Source organism: Apodemus sylvaticus, chromosome 12 (genome assembly GCF_947179515.1).
Source record: "Apodemus sylvaticus chromosome 12, mApoSyl1.1, whole genome shotgun sequence".
Classification (NCBI taxonomy): domain Eukaryota; kingdom Metazoa; phylum Chordata; class Mammalia; order Rodentia; family Muridae; genus Apodemus; species Apodemus sylvaticus.
In genome coordinates this window covers 96,829,470-96,842,038 of record NC_067483.1, presented here as the reverse complement: position 1 = coordinate 96,842,038, position 12,569 = coordinate 96,829,470, and the positions used below count along the sequence as shown (strand labels likewise).

The 12,569-nt window shown below is 43.4% G+C and overlaps 1 protein-coding gene across 1 annotated transcript in view; it reads left to right on the top strand.

The window, feature by feature from the left end:
- Kcnk2 (potassium two pore domain channel subfamily K member 2) overlaps nt 1-12,569 on the top strand; it is a 142,718-nt gene that overhangs the window by 94,408 nt on the left and 35,741 nt on the right. The window contains exon 6 of the mRNA XM_052200899.1: nt 9,819-9,958. Within this exon, the coding sequence (XP_052056859.1) occupies nt 9,819-9,958 (140 nt within the window). The remainder of the gene's footprint in view (nt 1-9,818; nt 9,959-12,569) is intronic.

The window sequence follows — 12,569 nt, the reverse complement described above, 5'->3', positions numbered from 1 at the left end:
GTCCTAGAGAGACCTCTGAGTCAATGTCCCATGTCATAGAAGGATAGGCTGATAAGCATTATGCTCTGGAGTGAGAGCGATGGGTCAGCACTAGCCTCCTTCCTACCATTGCAGAGAGTCTGAGTTATGTTCCCAGGATGCATACAGTGGCTTGTGAGGGGCCTTTAGCTCCAGCTTCAGGGTCTGATGCCCTCCTCTGGCCTCCAGGAGCACTTACACACAGGTGCACATAAACACACAGACATAAATAAAGTACATATGTTAAAGGGAACAATACTCTGTGCAGTCAATACTGGGAGAAATGGATTTTCTTGTCACTAGTATTTTGTTTCATTGAACCCCATCAAAGGCATTACTTTCATCCTATTTTTATTTTGTGAAGGACTCTTTTTTAAAGATAGAAATCTACCTTGCTAATTACTAGAACACAAGCTTGCTTTGATTAAAAAGATGCATAGGCGCTAGAGAGGTGGCTCAGTGGTTAAGCACCTGCCTGATGGCTCACAGCTGAAACTCCAGTTCAATAGGATCCATCGCCCTCTTCTGGCCTTTTTTGGGCACTGCATGCACATGATGCACAGACAAGCAGACAAACACATGAGATAATAAAATAAATATTTTTTAAAAAATAGATTCTGAGAGGAAGAAGAGAGAAACAGTGGAGTTTAATGATTTTTCTGATTCCTTGGTCTTTGTTGGCCTTTGTGAATCCACAGAGCTGTGTCTGTAGGGGTGCTAGCTTTATGTGTCAAGTCCTTATGCCCAGGGGATGTTCTGGACAGATGTGGAGAAGGCAAGGCAGAAAGCATGCTCTTCCTAAGAATCTTCAAAAAAGCAGAAGCTGGTCTTGCCTTTCAAGGTTCTTGTGAAGGGATTGGTTACCATGTATAGCTGAAGAGAGTACACACCGTCAGCCATTGCTCCTGGGGACCTTATGACTACAGCAGCTGCTAAGCTAGGGCAGAGCTCCTCCTGGGAGATGCTGGCTATTTGCCTTGTAGAACCTTCCCTCTGGCTATCAGATGTTCCTATCAATCAACTGATCAATATCATGAGAGCCAGCCCTCTACCCCTAAGCCTTTGAGATGATCTCTACAAATCTTAATTTTATGTTCCTGATTCTGCTTGTTGTCAGGGCATCTGCGGTGGCTGGGTGGTCACCCTGGTGAGGCTGAGAAGGAGCAAGGAGAGCTGAGTTTGGGCTTCGTGTTACACTGACAACCCCACAGCTTAGAGCCGCATGTGCAGTGATTCTTTTTTTAAAGATCTTTTTATTTATTTTATGTATATGAGTACACTGTTGCTCTCTTTAGACACACGAGAAGAGGGCATCAGATCCCATTACAGATGGTTGTGAAACACCATGTGGTTGCTGGGAATTGAACTCAGGACCTCTGGAAGTGCAGTCAGTGCTCTTAACCACTGAGCCAGTTCTCCAGCTCCACAGTGATTCTTCTTGAAGCTGAAAGGGGGAGGGAAATGAGGGAGCCAGTGTGAGTTACATGGTTTTGAAAGCGTTGCTTGTCGTCAGAGTGGCAGGGATGTGCAGGTAAGATGAGCTGTGCAGTCCTACCTGAGAATTAATGTCACTCTCCTCCTTCCTGACTATGAGTCTTTATGTCTGTAAACCCCTAGACTGTCCAGTCACGCCCTCCTTGTAGAGGGAGGACTGCATCAGCCTCGCTTCACAGAGCATAGCTCTGCCTCCCCAGCTAAGGATCCTCTTCCTCTGGCAGGTTACCTGGACAACCTTTTAAATTTAGTTTTCAAAGTTCTATTGTCATTTGTCATTGCATTTTTGGCTCAGGGAAAGATTTATTTGTGTGTCCCCTAATAGCATTTCCTAGAATTATATAAGCCATCTTTGGAAGTGAGGCTTTTCATAGCCAAGTGATTTCCTTTCTGTATGATCCCAGAGATGACTCAAGCAGTGAGTGCTCACTTCATCTAAGGGAATGCCACTGTGAAAACATCTCGGGCTCCGTTAAAAGCCATGATGAAGCTTTCTTGTTCAGAACAATTGTTGCTGGAGATCCTCTATGATACAGTGATATATAGCCTAAGATTTGTACAATTATCCCTACAGCCAGTTCCAAAATTGCTGCCTTTAAGCTGATCGCTGAGGAAGGTGTTGCTGAAGATACAATAGGTACCAAAAAAAAAAAATGCTTGGTAAGGGTGGAGGATGCTTGAAAAACAGTGACTCTTCACAAGAGTCTTCACATCTTCACAAGATGACCTCAGAAAACAAAACCAAGAACCATGCTAATCAGAAAGTTTGTGAGACTGCCTGAAAAATGTGTTATAGTCACATGTATGAGTGCCTGTGTACAAGTGTGCATGCTTGTGTGTGTGTGCATGTGTGCGTGCATGCATGCTTGTGTGTGTGTGTATGTGTGCGTGCGTGTGTGATGTATTAAAGGACAATGTTTGGGACTTAGTTCCCTCCATCCACCATTTGCGGCAGGCCACTCTTGCTTCTCTCTGCATTGCTAAGATCAGCCAGCCTATAAGCTTCCCAGAGAATTTCTCACCTTCATTTTCCATCTGGCTGTAGGAATGCTAAATTGCAGAAGCAGAAGCAACTGGCTTGTCACATGGGTTCCAGGGATCTGAACTCAGACCATCAGACTTTACAGCAAGCAATTTAACGCACAGAGCCCCCTCGCTGGCTCTCTGCCTTGGAACCACCCCTTATTAATTCATATTCATTTACTCTGATGATTAGTGAACACACCGTGTTTATGAGATACTGTGCTCAGCACTCAGTACTGATAACGGCTGTGGTTCCTGCTCCTCAGGAAGGAATGTGTGTCTATAAGGAGCAGCCACAGAGGTCAAGGTCTGTGGAATGGGGAATCTATCTGCTCATTGTGCTTTAGCCAGTGGTGAGAGAGCTGATAACTGCTCACACGTGGTCAGTCAGCGGAATTGGAGTGCGGGTCTGTGGTCAAGCCAAGAAATGAGGCCCCCAGGGGTCAGCAGGCCTCTAGAAGCACTGTAGAAATACAGCAGGAGGGCACAAAGGAGGGAGCCTTGGTGAATGATGGTTATGATGGAGCTGGTGCTTAATGGAGACTCCAAAGTGCTCACCATAGATCTATAGAAATCATTTCCAAAGGAAATGATCATTTAACTCCTGCACACTGCACACTGCACACTGCACACCACTCACTGAACACTGCACAACACACATGGCACACTTCACACTGCACACTATATACCACACCCTGCATGCCGCACATTGCATACCACTCACCGAACACTTTATAACACATGTGGCACACTGCATGCTGCACACTGCATGCTTCACACTGTACACTGCACACCAGACACAGCTCACTGCATGCTGCACACCGCATGCTGCATACCACACCTCACACGCTGCACACTGTATACTTCTACCCTTATAGAGATGACTGAGTGAGGGGACTTGTAGATTGCCCATTCTTTATACCTATGAGGTTTCTAGCAATAGGTTTTATGTGAAGAACAGAAGTGGGAATTGTCTGATTTTTAAATCTGAGTGCTGATCTTCAACATCTAAAAATATAACTTCAAATGCTAGGCAGACCTAATTGTCTCCCTTTTAAAATAATTTTAAATTTTAAATAGTTTCATTTTATGTGTGTGGGTATTATGCCTGTATATGTGTCTCTATACTATATGTGTGACTGCTGATCTCAGAGGCTAGAAGAGGGCATTGGATTCCCTGGAACTGGAGCCCCAGGTGGTTGTGAGATGGGATGTGGGTGCTTGGAATTGAACTCGGGACCTCTGGAGGAGCAGCTTCTGAGCTATCTCTACAGCCCTCTAATTATCTAATTATCTTCTTTAGCTTTACATTTTTCTGTATCCATGGTATAAATTTATTCTAATAGTTGAGTTATTGTTGAAGACCAAAGTCACTATACTGACCATGCCACTATAAGAATGTTTCTGTTCTCTAGGGAATTTGCTGTCACAAGAGAGAAATGCACAAAGCAGAAAAATCATAATAAATCATCATTAATAAAATTATAGTCAAAGTTAAGAGCATTATTTGATATCCAAACTAAAATACGTAGAGAGAAATGACTCTGTGGTTTAAATGGGTATCCCCCAACAGGTCATGCACACTGTGGCTTTCCAGGGGGACAGCTTCATAGGATTCCTCCTGCCCACTGAATATATGCTTTCCTGGGAAAATGTAGGAGCCCAGTCTCTTATTTCTCAGCTCCTTGGCCCATAACACACTCTTGTCATGATTGCTCCTTGGTGTTCTTCACCAGACAGTCAAATCACTGAGGTCACATGAACCCAAATTGGAACTTCTGGAGTCAGGGGCCGAGTGAACTGTTTTTGGTTGTTGCCTGCTTTATATATTTTGTCATAGCAGTGTGAAGCTGAAACACAGGTTTCTTTAGAGTGACTAGAGTGACGCTGTGTTTATGTTCTGTAACACACATACCACTTTAGAAGATGGAAGGATGGTCTTGGAATTGATCATCCGAATCAAGAATGACTATGCTTTGAAACCAGGGTATGTGAGGTTTTCATCATTAATATTTTGTGGTTCGGGGGAAAAAAATCCACAGGTCACGAAAATTAAGGGAGAGGAGTGTTATGTTCTCAAGTTATTATCTTTTAGAATCACTTTAGTGTGATGAAATCACACACACACACACACACACACACACACACACACACACACATACCAAAGGCCACAGCTCTATTGTGGTAGTTATACAAACACTTGCCTGATCCCAAACTCAGGGTTTGTGGAGTAGAATATCACTACCTTCTGGAAACTACTGGAGTCAGGAGGTAAGTAGAGGGCTTGTCTTCAGATCCACAGGGCTACGTGGAGCCCAAGGGGATGCTTGTCTTACCTGACTTGATGTCTCTCACCTTAACTAAGCTTAGTCTTCCATACCATGTGGTGGAGAAGTTTGGTTGACACTGTCCTCTGAGTATTGTCCCCTCCTAATCTTACATTTCTCCTTTAATGCCACTAAGAGGTGATGTCTTTATGGGTCATTAGGTCACAAAGGATTCACTGTCTTGAGTGGGATTGCTGTGTAAGTACTATCAGTCTCCCTCTCCCTCTTACCTTCCTCCCCAGCCCACGGGACCTGCGAGCGTTGTAGCTCACCATCCTGCAAGTATAACAGCCACCACCCTTGTTAGAATGGCTCCTGCTACTTGCAAGAGATCCCCAAAGATCTGGCTTGTTGAATGTTGATGTTCCATCTTAGAAGGAGTAGATGGAAGGGTCATTAGATTCGGGCTGCTCCATTGGCCACTTGTAAGTCATTCTTCCCTGAATATACCCGCTCTCATAATCTTAGAAAGTGCTAGAGTATACAGACTGGGGAAGGTTCATTGATAAGGGAACTCCATCCATGCATCTAACCATCTTCATCAAGGCTGGGGTGAGAGGTTTTGGGTATCTTGGTTACTTTAGAATCTCTATGCTTTTGTACATAGCCCTTCACTCATGATGTGTACGTAGGAACAGTAAAATCATTGGTTCCCCAAGTTGGACCTTGGTTTGTTGTTGGCATCCTGTATGAGAGCATCCCCTTAGCACCAGGCTACGGGACAGCTGGATGATGTAAGGTGAAGGGTGACTTCCATCCCATGGAAGGAGCCACGCTTTGGAGCAACACAAGACTGGGTTTGCAGGTGAGCTCAGTGGCTCCTGTCCTTTTGTGACTTGCTATGGCTTATTTTCCATAGCTTACCTCTCCATTTAAAGTCACTAGGATTTCAGAAGAGCTGCATGGAGCTGGAAGTCACTCTTGAGTTCTGGGCAGACTGAATTAGATGGCACTTGAATCATTATTAACTTTATTTCTAGAAAGCAGATGGAGATAAAGGTTAAATTATGCCTAAGGCCCCATTGATGCCCTGGCCCAAATGTAGGGGTCTCAACTCTGCCAGCATCTGCCTGCAGAGCTTTAGGGTAGGATGACTTCCCTGGAATCCCCTGAAGTCCTTTATGGTGGGCTGGTCTAGTCATGGGAGCTAGTCTGCGAAGCTAAGTTCTCACTCATCTCCCCCAGTAGGATTTTTGAATATTCTATAAATGAGTTGAAATGAGCATGCTGACTGAGCGACATAGGGCCGTCCAGCGTCAGAAAGTCCCTTCCATGCCCCCATAGGCTATTCTTCCCCGCCTACCTGCCATGACTCTCAGGGAACAGGCAGGATGGTTCTCTCAGTGATTGACATAGGGGAGGTTCCCAGCCACTGTGCCTCAGGAAGCCACTTTGTGGAGAGAATCACTTCCTGGCATTGTGAACAGCTTCAACCTTCCCGAGTTATATTTTTAGTAGTTTAATCTGTTAGATTGGATCAAGCTCTGGCTGAGTTACTCTTGCAAATATCAAGGAGGGGAGAGAGTGGGGATAGAAGGAAGGAGAGGGAGGCAGGGAGAAAGGGAGAGAGAGAGAGGGAGGGGGAGAAGGAAGCTGTCAGGCATCCCAGCACAGACTCAGAAGGCTTAGACTATTTGGAAAAGTCGAGGAGGTTCCTGAAGCTGTCTGCCGCCATCCTCTTTGGTATTTTTATTGCTATCTGTATGTTCTCTTATAATGAGCCAGAAAGCTCCTAAAATGGAAAGAGCGTATGTACGCAGGAGAGGAAGGGAGGGTGTAGCATCCTGCAGTCTACAGCATGAACAGCGAGAGGAGGGGAAGAAACGGGTGGGCATGGCAACAGAAGAGGTGCGGGCTTTCTGTCTCGGACAGGGAAATCCTCTGCCCTCCTCGATCCTTTATGGCTTTAGATGTCGTCTCTCTGTGTCCTCTGGGTCTCCCCAAGGCTCCAGTCCTCCTGTCTCAGCATCCCAGGTGCTGCATTCAGGTGTAAGCTGCCACTCCTTCCCAGCTGCTGCCCACTTTCTTAATAAGAGACAGCTGGACACAGTTCTAAACAATAGGGAGAAAATTAATACTCCTGACAGTCGAGGGTTTTTTTTTTTCTTTTTTAAAAAGCATTTCCCGTGGCTCAAAGCACTTGCTGTTTGTGAAGAGGAGCAGAGTTTGGATTCCAGAGCACAAGTTATGTTAGCCTCAACTCTAGGGTGTTGGGCATCCCCTTCTGGTTTCAGCAGGCACATGTGCCCATGTGTACATGTACACACATGTGTGCCTACACATACATACAAATGAAAATAAAAAAGATTAAGACCATTTCCTCTCTTTAAAATCCTTTAAATCAAGCTATCTGAACATTGCAGATATACAAACTTAGGGAAGGCTTTTTTATCCCGTGAGCTGATGAATGTACAGATCGACTCTCAGGTCTTAGGTCTGGGAAAGTGAGTAGGGTGACTAGTTGTCTGACAATGACTTCATTCTTGGTGTTTTTCTTCTCAGATCATCCAGCTGCCGGTATTTCCTTTTAAGAGTGATAATTAAGAACATGGAAAAAACACTTTTCCGTAGCTTAGAATCACTAAAACTTCTGGGTTAAACATTCTACCCAATTATAGGCCTTTTGGTGATTTGGCTGACTTACTGCCTCCCAACTGTAACATGCTGCTTATAATATGTAAAATGTCATCTTTATTATGCAGGCTGTTCTACAGTCAGTGAGTCTGGGAACTTATGAGTTAGGTAAGCCCTAAACTTTTGGATGAAGGTGGGGGTTTGTTTTTGTTTTTTGTTTTTCCTGTTTCTCTTTCTTTCTGGTGTGAAAGAGTACAGGGAAGGAAGTCGTTTGGTTTCAGTGAAATGGAACCAATTGGACTTTGCCAGTGGGCCTTCCTTAGAAGGCACCTTACTGGGCACTCTAGGCTGTCCTCAGACTATGTGTCCACTCACAAAGCTAAGCTGCTAGAGCCCTCCTCTTCTGATTTAGCTTGTTCCTTTAACATTCAAAAGTCTTTGTGAGGTCTCCAGAGTCTGATTTGTTTAGGCAAATGTTCCATTAGTATTTTCTATTTGAATGTAGTGTGCACTTGCTTTCTCCTAGCCGTGGGGTGAATTTTTGCATAGCCCCAGTGTCTGTGAAGTTAGTTCTATGATGCTTGCCCCTGCTGTGCCCCACAGTACATTAGACCTGCAGGTAAGAAAGCTTCGGGGTGAAGTCACATGGCAGGTCTCCAACCATCCTTAGCCTCTCAAGTCCCAACCTAAAGCATCTGTGCTGGATTTAGTCAGTGTGCTTTCACCATCTCTACATAGTAGTCACAGTCCCAAGTCTTACGGCCTGTGGCCGTCAGAACAAGCCTGGCATCATTGCCTCTTGCTCCACTCGTCCATGCCTTTCTCTCTCATGCCCGCCCTCATTCAACCTAGCAATTTCTTAGCCGCTCCCAAATCAGAGCGTCTCCGGGGGCCCCCTGTCCCTCTTCCCCCTCAGCCACTGTGATCCTTTTGATCATGCAGTCAGTCATGGACACAGGCCGTCTCCCCTATAAATATAACCCTGTTCCTGCCGAGTTAGGATCCAGTCTTTATGATCGTACATAGCCTGTTCCTCCAAGGCTCCTCACTTGGCCCTGACCACACTCTGGTTGGCAACCATACCCTGCCCGATGCTTTAAAAAGAGTGTGTCTTCTCACGGTGTCTTGATACACACCATGTAAACGTTCCCTCTGCCTTCCTGCCTTCCCCCTTCCTCTGTGTTCTTCTGCAGAATTATATAGCCCCTGTCCTGCTATTCCACACTCAGATATGGCAGCTCTCTATGTGAGGCTTTCTTCCTGTTTAAATTGTACATGTGTGTGTGTGCGTGTGTGTGTGTGTGTGTGTGTGTGTGCAAGCAGAAGTCTTGGACAAACTCAGGTGTCAGTCTCACTTTCCACCTTTTCTTGAGACAATCTCTTGTTCCCTGCTGTGAACTCCAGGCTAGCTGGCCCAGAAGCACCTGAATTCTCTTGTCTCCATGACCCATCTCTGGGTAGGAGCCCTGTTGTTACACAGGTGATCCATTATATCTAGCTTTTATATGGGTTCTGGGATCTAAACTCAAGGACAAGCATTTTATACACCAAGGCATCTCTCCAGTCTGAATGTAAGGATTTGTTAGGTTAAAGTTGGGTTCCTGAAAATATGGCCTTGACTACCTATAAAGTAAATGTTAGGATTTCAGCATTTGCCACTTTATAACTGCCTCTGTTAGTGTGTGCAGAATGGGGGTGGGGGAGTATGTAGAAATGAACAGAGCAGATTCCCACAGCACACTAATGTCAGTGCACAGATTTCATTAAAAAAAAAGTTCTCCATTGCGTTATTCTTTCTGAAGACATGGGCTTAAACCAATGACATCATAGATCTTCCTCAGACGATGATGGTGGCATTGCCTGTAAAGACCGTCGGTTCTCTGCTGACCCACAGCTGCCCCGGCTCAAGCTTGGTACCAGACCATCCTACCTATGACCTGAAAATAGTAGTCCTGCTGAGTCACCCACTTCCTGTTCAGTTTGGCAGACTCGTGGGATGGCACAGGCGGATTAGCATGGGCTGATATACATGGTCCACTGCAAGGTGCGGAAGTGCGGTCTCAGATTCATATGTCGTTAGTGGGGATGGAGCACTTGAGTCCTGAGGGACAAAAGGTCATAAATGACAAACAGGAAGCCCAGACATTCCTCGTGATCTGGAAAGGCCAGGAAGTGTTCTTCAGAAACACCTATTGAACTTGTACTTGAAAACCTGAAAATTATGAATGAAAAATTATGTATGAAAAATTTGGTATGAAGGAAGAGCATGGGTCTATGGAGAGGCTGAGAGATTTCTGCCCTTGACTCGTAGCTCACCAGCAAGTGTGTTGTAGACTCAGTTATGGACTCTCAGGACTACAAATGATTCCTTTCCTGCTGCAGGTGGATCGGACATTGAATACCTGGACTTCTACAAGCCTGTGGTGTGGTTCTGGATTCTTGTTGGGTTGGCCTACTTCGCGGCTGTTCTGAGCATGATTGGAGACTGGCTACGGGTGATATCTAAGAAGACGAAGGAAGAGGTGAGGGGGAGGGTGCACGGAACAGCATCCAGTAAAGGGTTGGTTTGAAGTTCTTTTGAAAAATATTTAGAAGTTTAAACTTTTAATATTAACGCTAACATATGATGAAGTAAGAAAAGTACAGGAGTTGTAAATTGAAATTTTTGCTGAATGCCACAAAGTGAGGTCTATTCCATAACAGGAAGAAAAGAAAAGAATAAAAAGGAAAGGAAAAGAAAAGAAAAAGAAAAGAAAAGAAAAGATTTGAGGCTGAAATATACTTCCACAGTAGAATACTTGCCCAGCATATATAAAGTCCTAAGTTCAATTCACAGTAATGAGGGAACATGTATCAGTGTATCATAGACTGAAAAATGAATGTTTTTTTAAGTGTCTGCAAACATAGATTTTTAAAATTCTTTTTGAATAAATTTCTAGAGATTGAATTGCTGATAAATTAAACTCAGGTTCAACTTTATGAGGAATTGCCTGTTACATGAAGTTCTTATTAACTTGAAGTTCTTACTGAAGTTACACTTAAGTTCTTATTAGCAGCATATAAGAACAGTGAGACAGAGCGTATTGGACATTGGAATAATGAATGTTTAATATTATAGCGATTTATTTTACTCTGTCTATATAAATGCACATATTCATACATGGACCCACACATATGCACTAGAAGGCTATGTGCTGTGTGGCTCTTTGCTTCAGAACCTCTATGTATTTGGACTTTTACATATTTCATGCAAAAAACATATAGTAATGATCTTGAGATTTTCGAAACATGAGATTTTTGAGAATTTTAAAATGGAAGTGTTGCTATTGAAATTTTATTCCTTGGATATTCAATTTAGATTTTGTATTTATATCTCCAGAAGTTCTATTAGTTGGAGAGTGACAGAGTTGTGTGTGTGTGTGTGTGTGTGTGTTGGGCCTTGTGAACTTTGCTAGTTGTTTAAGGGTCTGGTCTCTCTATTCTGCCCCATGGCACAACTTATCCTGTCTGTTTCATTACCTGCTGTTCGTAGGCCAGAAGGCACCAGTGTCGAATCCTTGTTTGTTAAAAACATACCTTCTTTAAACATGTATTCAAAAAGAAAGGCAATAAGATAAGAAATAATGAATTTGATTTCTTCTTACAAATTTAGTCTTTATTGTTTTTGAATCATGTTAAGTCATACACTTTTTGTTGTTTTTAAAGATTTATTTATTTATCTATTTAATGTATATGAGTACACTGTATCTGTCTTTGGACACACCAGAAGAGGGCATTAGATCTCAATACAGAAGACTGTGAGCCACCATGTGGTTTCTGGGAATTGAACTCAGTACCTCTTAGAAGAGCGGTCAGTACTCTTAACCACTAAGCCATCTCTCCCGCCCCAGGTCATAAAGTTTTTATTGATACCTGAGGTGCTTATGGTAACAAGCAAGAATATGAGTTAACCCATGCTACATCCCATGGTTACCATATTGGCCAGTTGGATTTCATGTATTTAGTCTAGGTATGTTCATCTGTCCCTCTCTATCACAAGTCAAAATCTTTTTATTATGAGAAAGTCAGAAAGACAGCATGGTCAATATGTTAAATTGGGTCAGAGTCCTCTTTTCAGTGGGACCTGAATGGATGTACCTATGTCTTGGGTATGTGGTGTATGGAGTGGGGACTGAGGAGGAGGGAGATGTTTATTCTAACTTCATGTATACATCTCTGAATCTTAAAATTGTCAGGGATAAGAAGCTGTAGTAATGAAATGTTTTTGATAACAATTAAAAAGAAAATAACTCAGCTGTTCATCTAAAAGTACTTTCAACTGCATGGAAATAATGGCCCACGCGTGTACATCCGTGTACATTGCTCTTGATGCTTAAACTTCGACAGTTAGGAAAATGTTGTTGTGTGAGAAACATGCATTGCTGTTACATATATATATATATATATAGTACATATATGTATATTGTACATACACACACACATACATACACACACACACACACACACACACACACATTAATACTACCATGATCACAGACATAAGGTTTACATGCTACTGGGGCATAATGTAGGGAGAGAGGACTTTGTATCTTTATATAATCAATACAATTGCTGTAGGGTGTATATTTAAATTTGAAGATTTTGTCCCAAAGTTTTGCAGTGGGACAAGCTTACAGGTACCAGGTGGCTTCCCCAGGGTAATGTCCCCATGACTATAGTTGTGTTGGGAGTTACTAGGGCAAAGTACAGTAAGACCTCTATTTTCTCACTGCTCTGAAAGCCATTAACTCTAAGAAGATGCTGGCAGACTGGCCAGTGGTGAGGCCTCTCCCCTGGCTTGCATGTCTTCTCTTTTTTGCCATATCCTCACCTGGCCTTTTCTCTGTGTCCACTCAGAAAGAGGAGAAAGAGAGAGAGAGAGAGAGAGAGAGAGAGAGAGAGAGAGAGAGAGAGAGAGAGAGAGAGAGAGAAACCAGACCAGCAGCATCTCTTCTTTTTCTTGTAAGAACACCAATGTTCCTGGACTTAGACATCAGCCCTTTCTCTTTTTTTTACCCTCTGAATCGCTCTTGAAAGGCCCTGTCTCCAGATCCAGTTACCTTGAGGGTTTGTCTTCTATATAGGAATTTATGG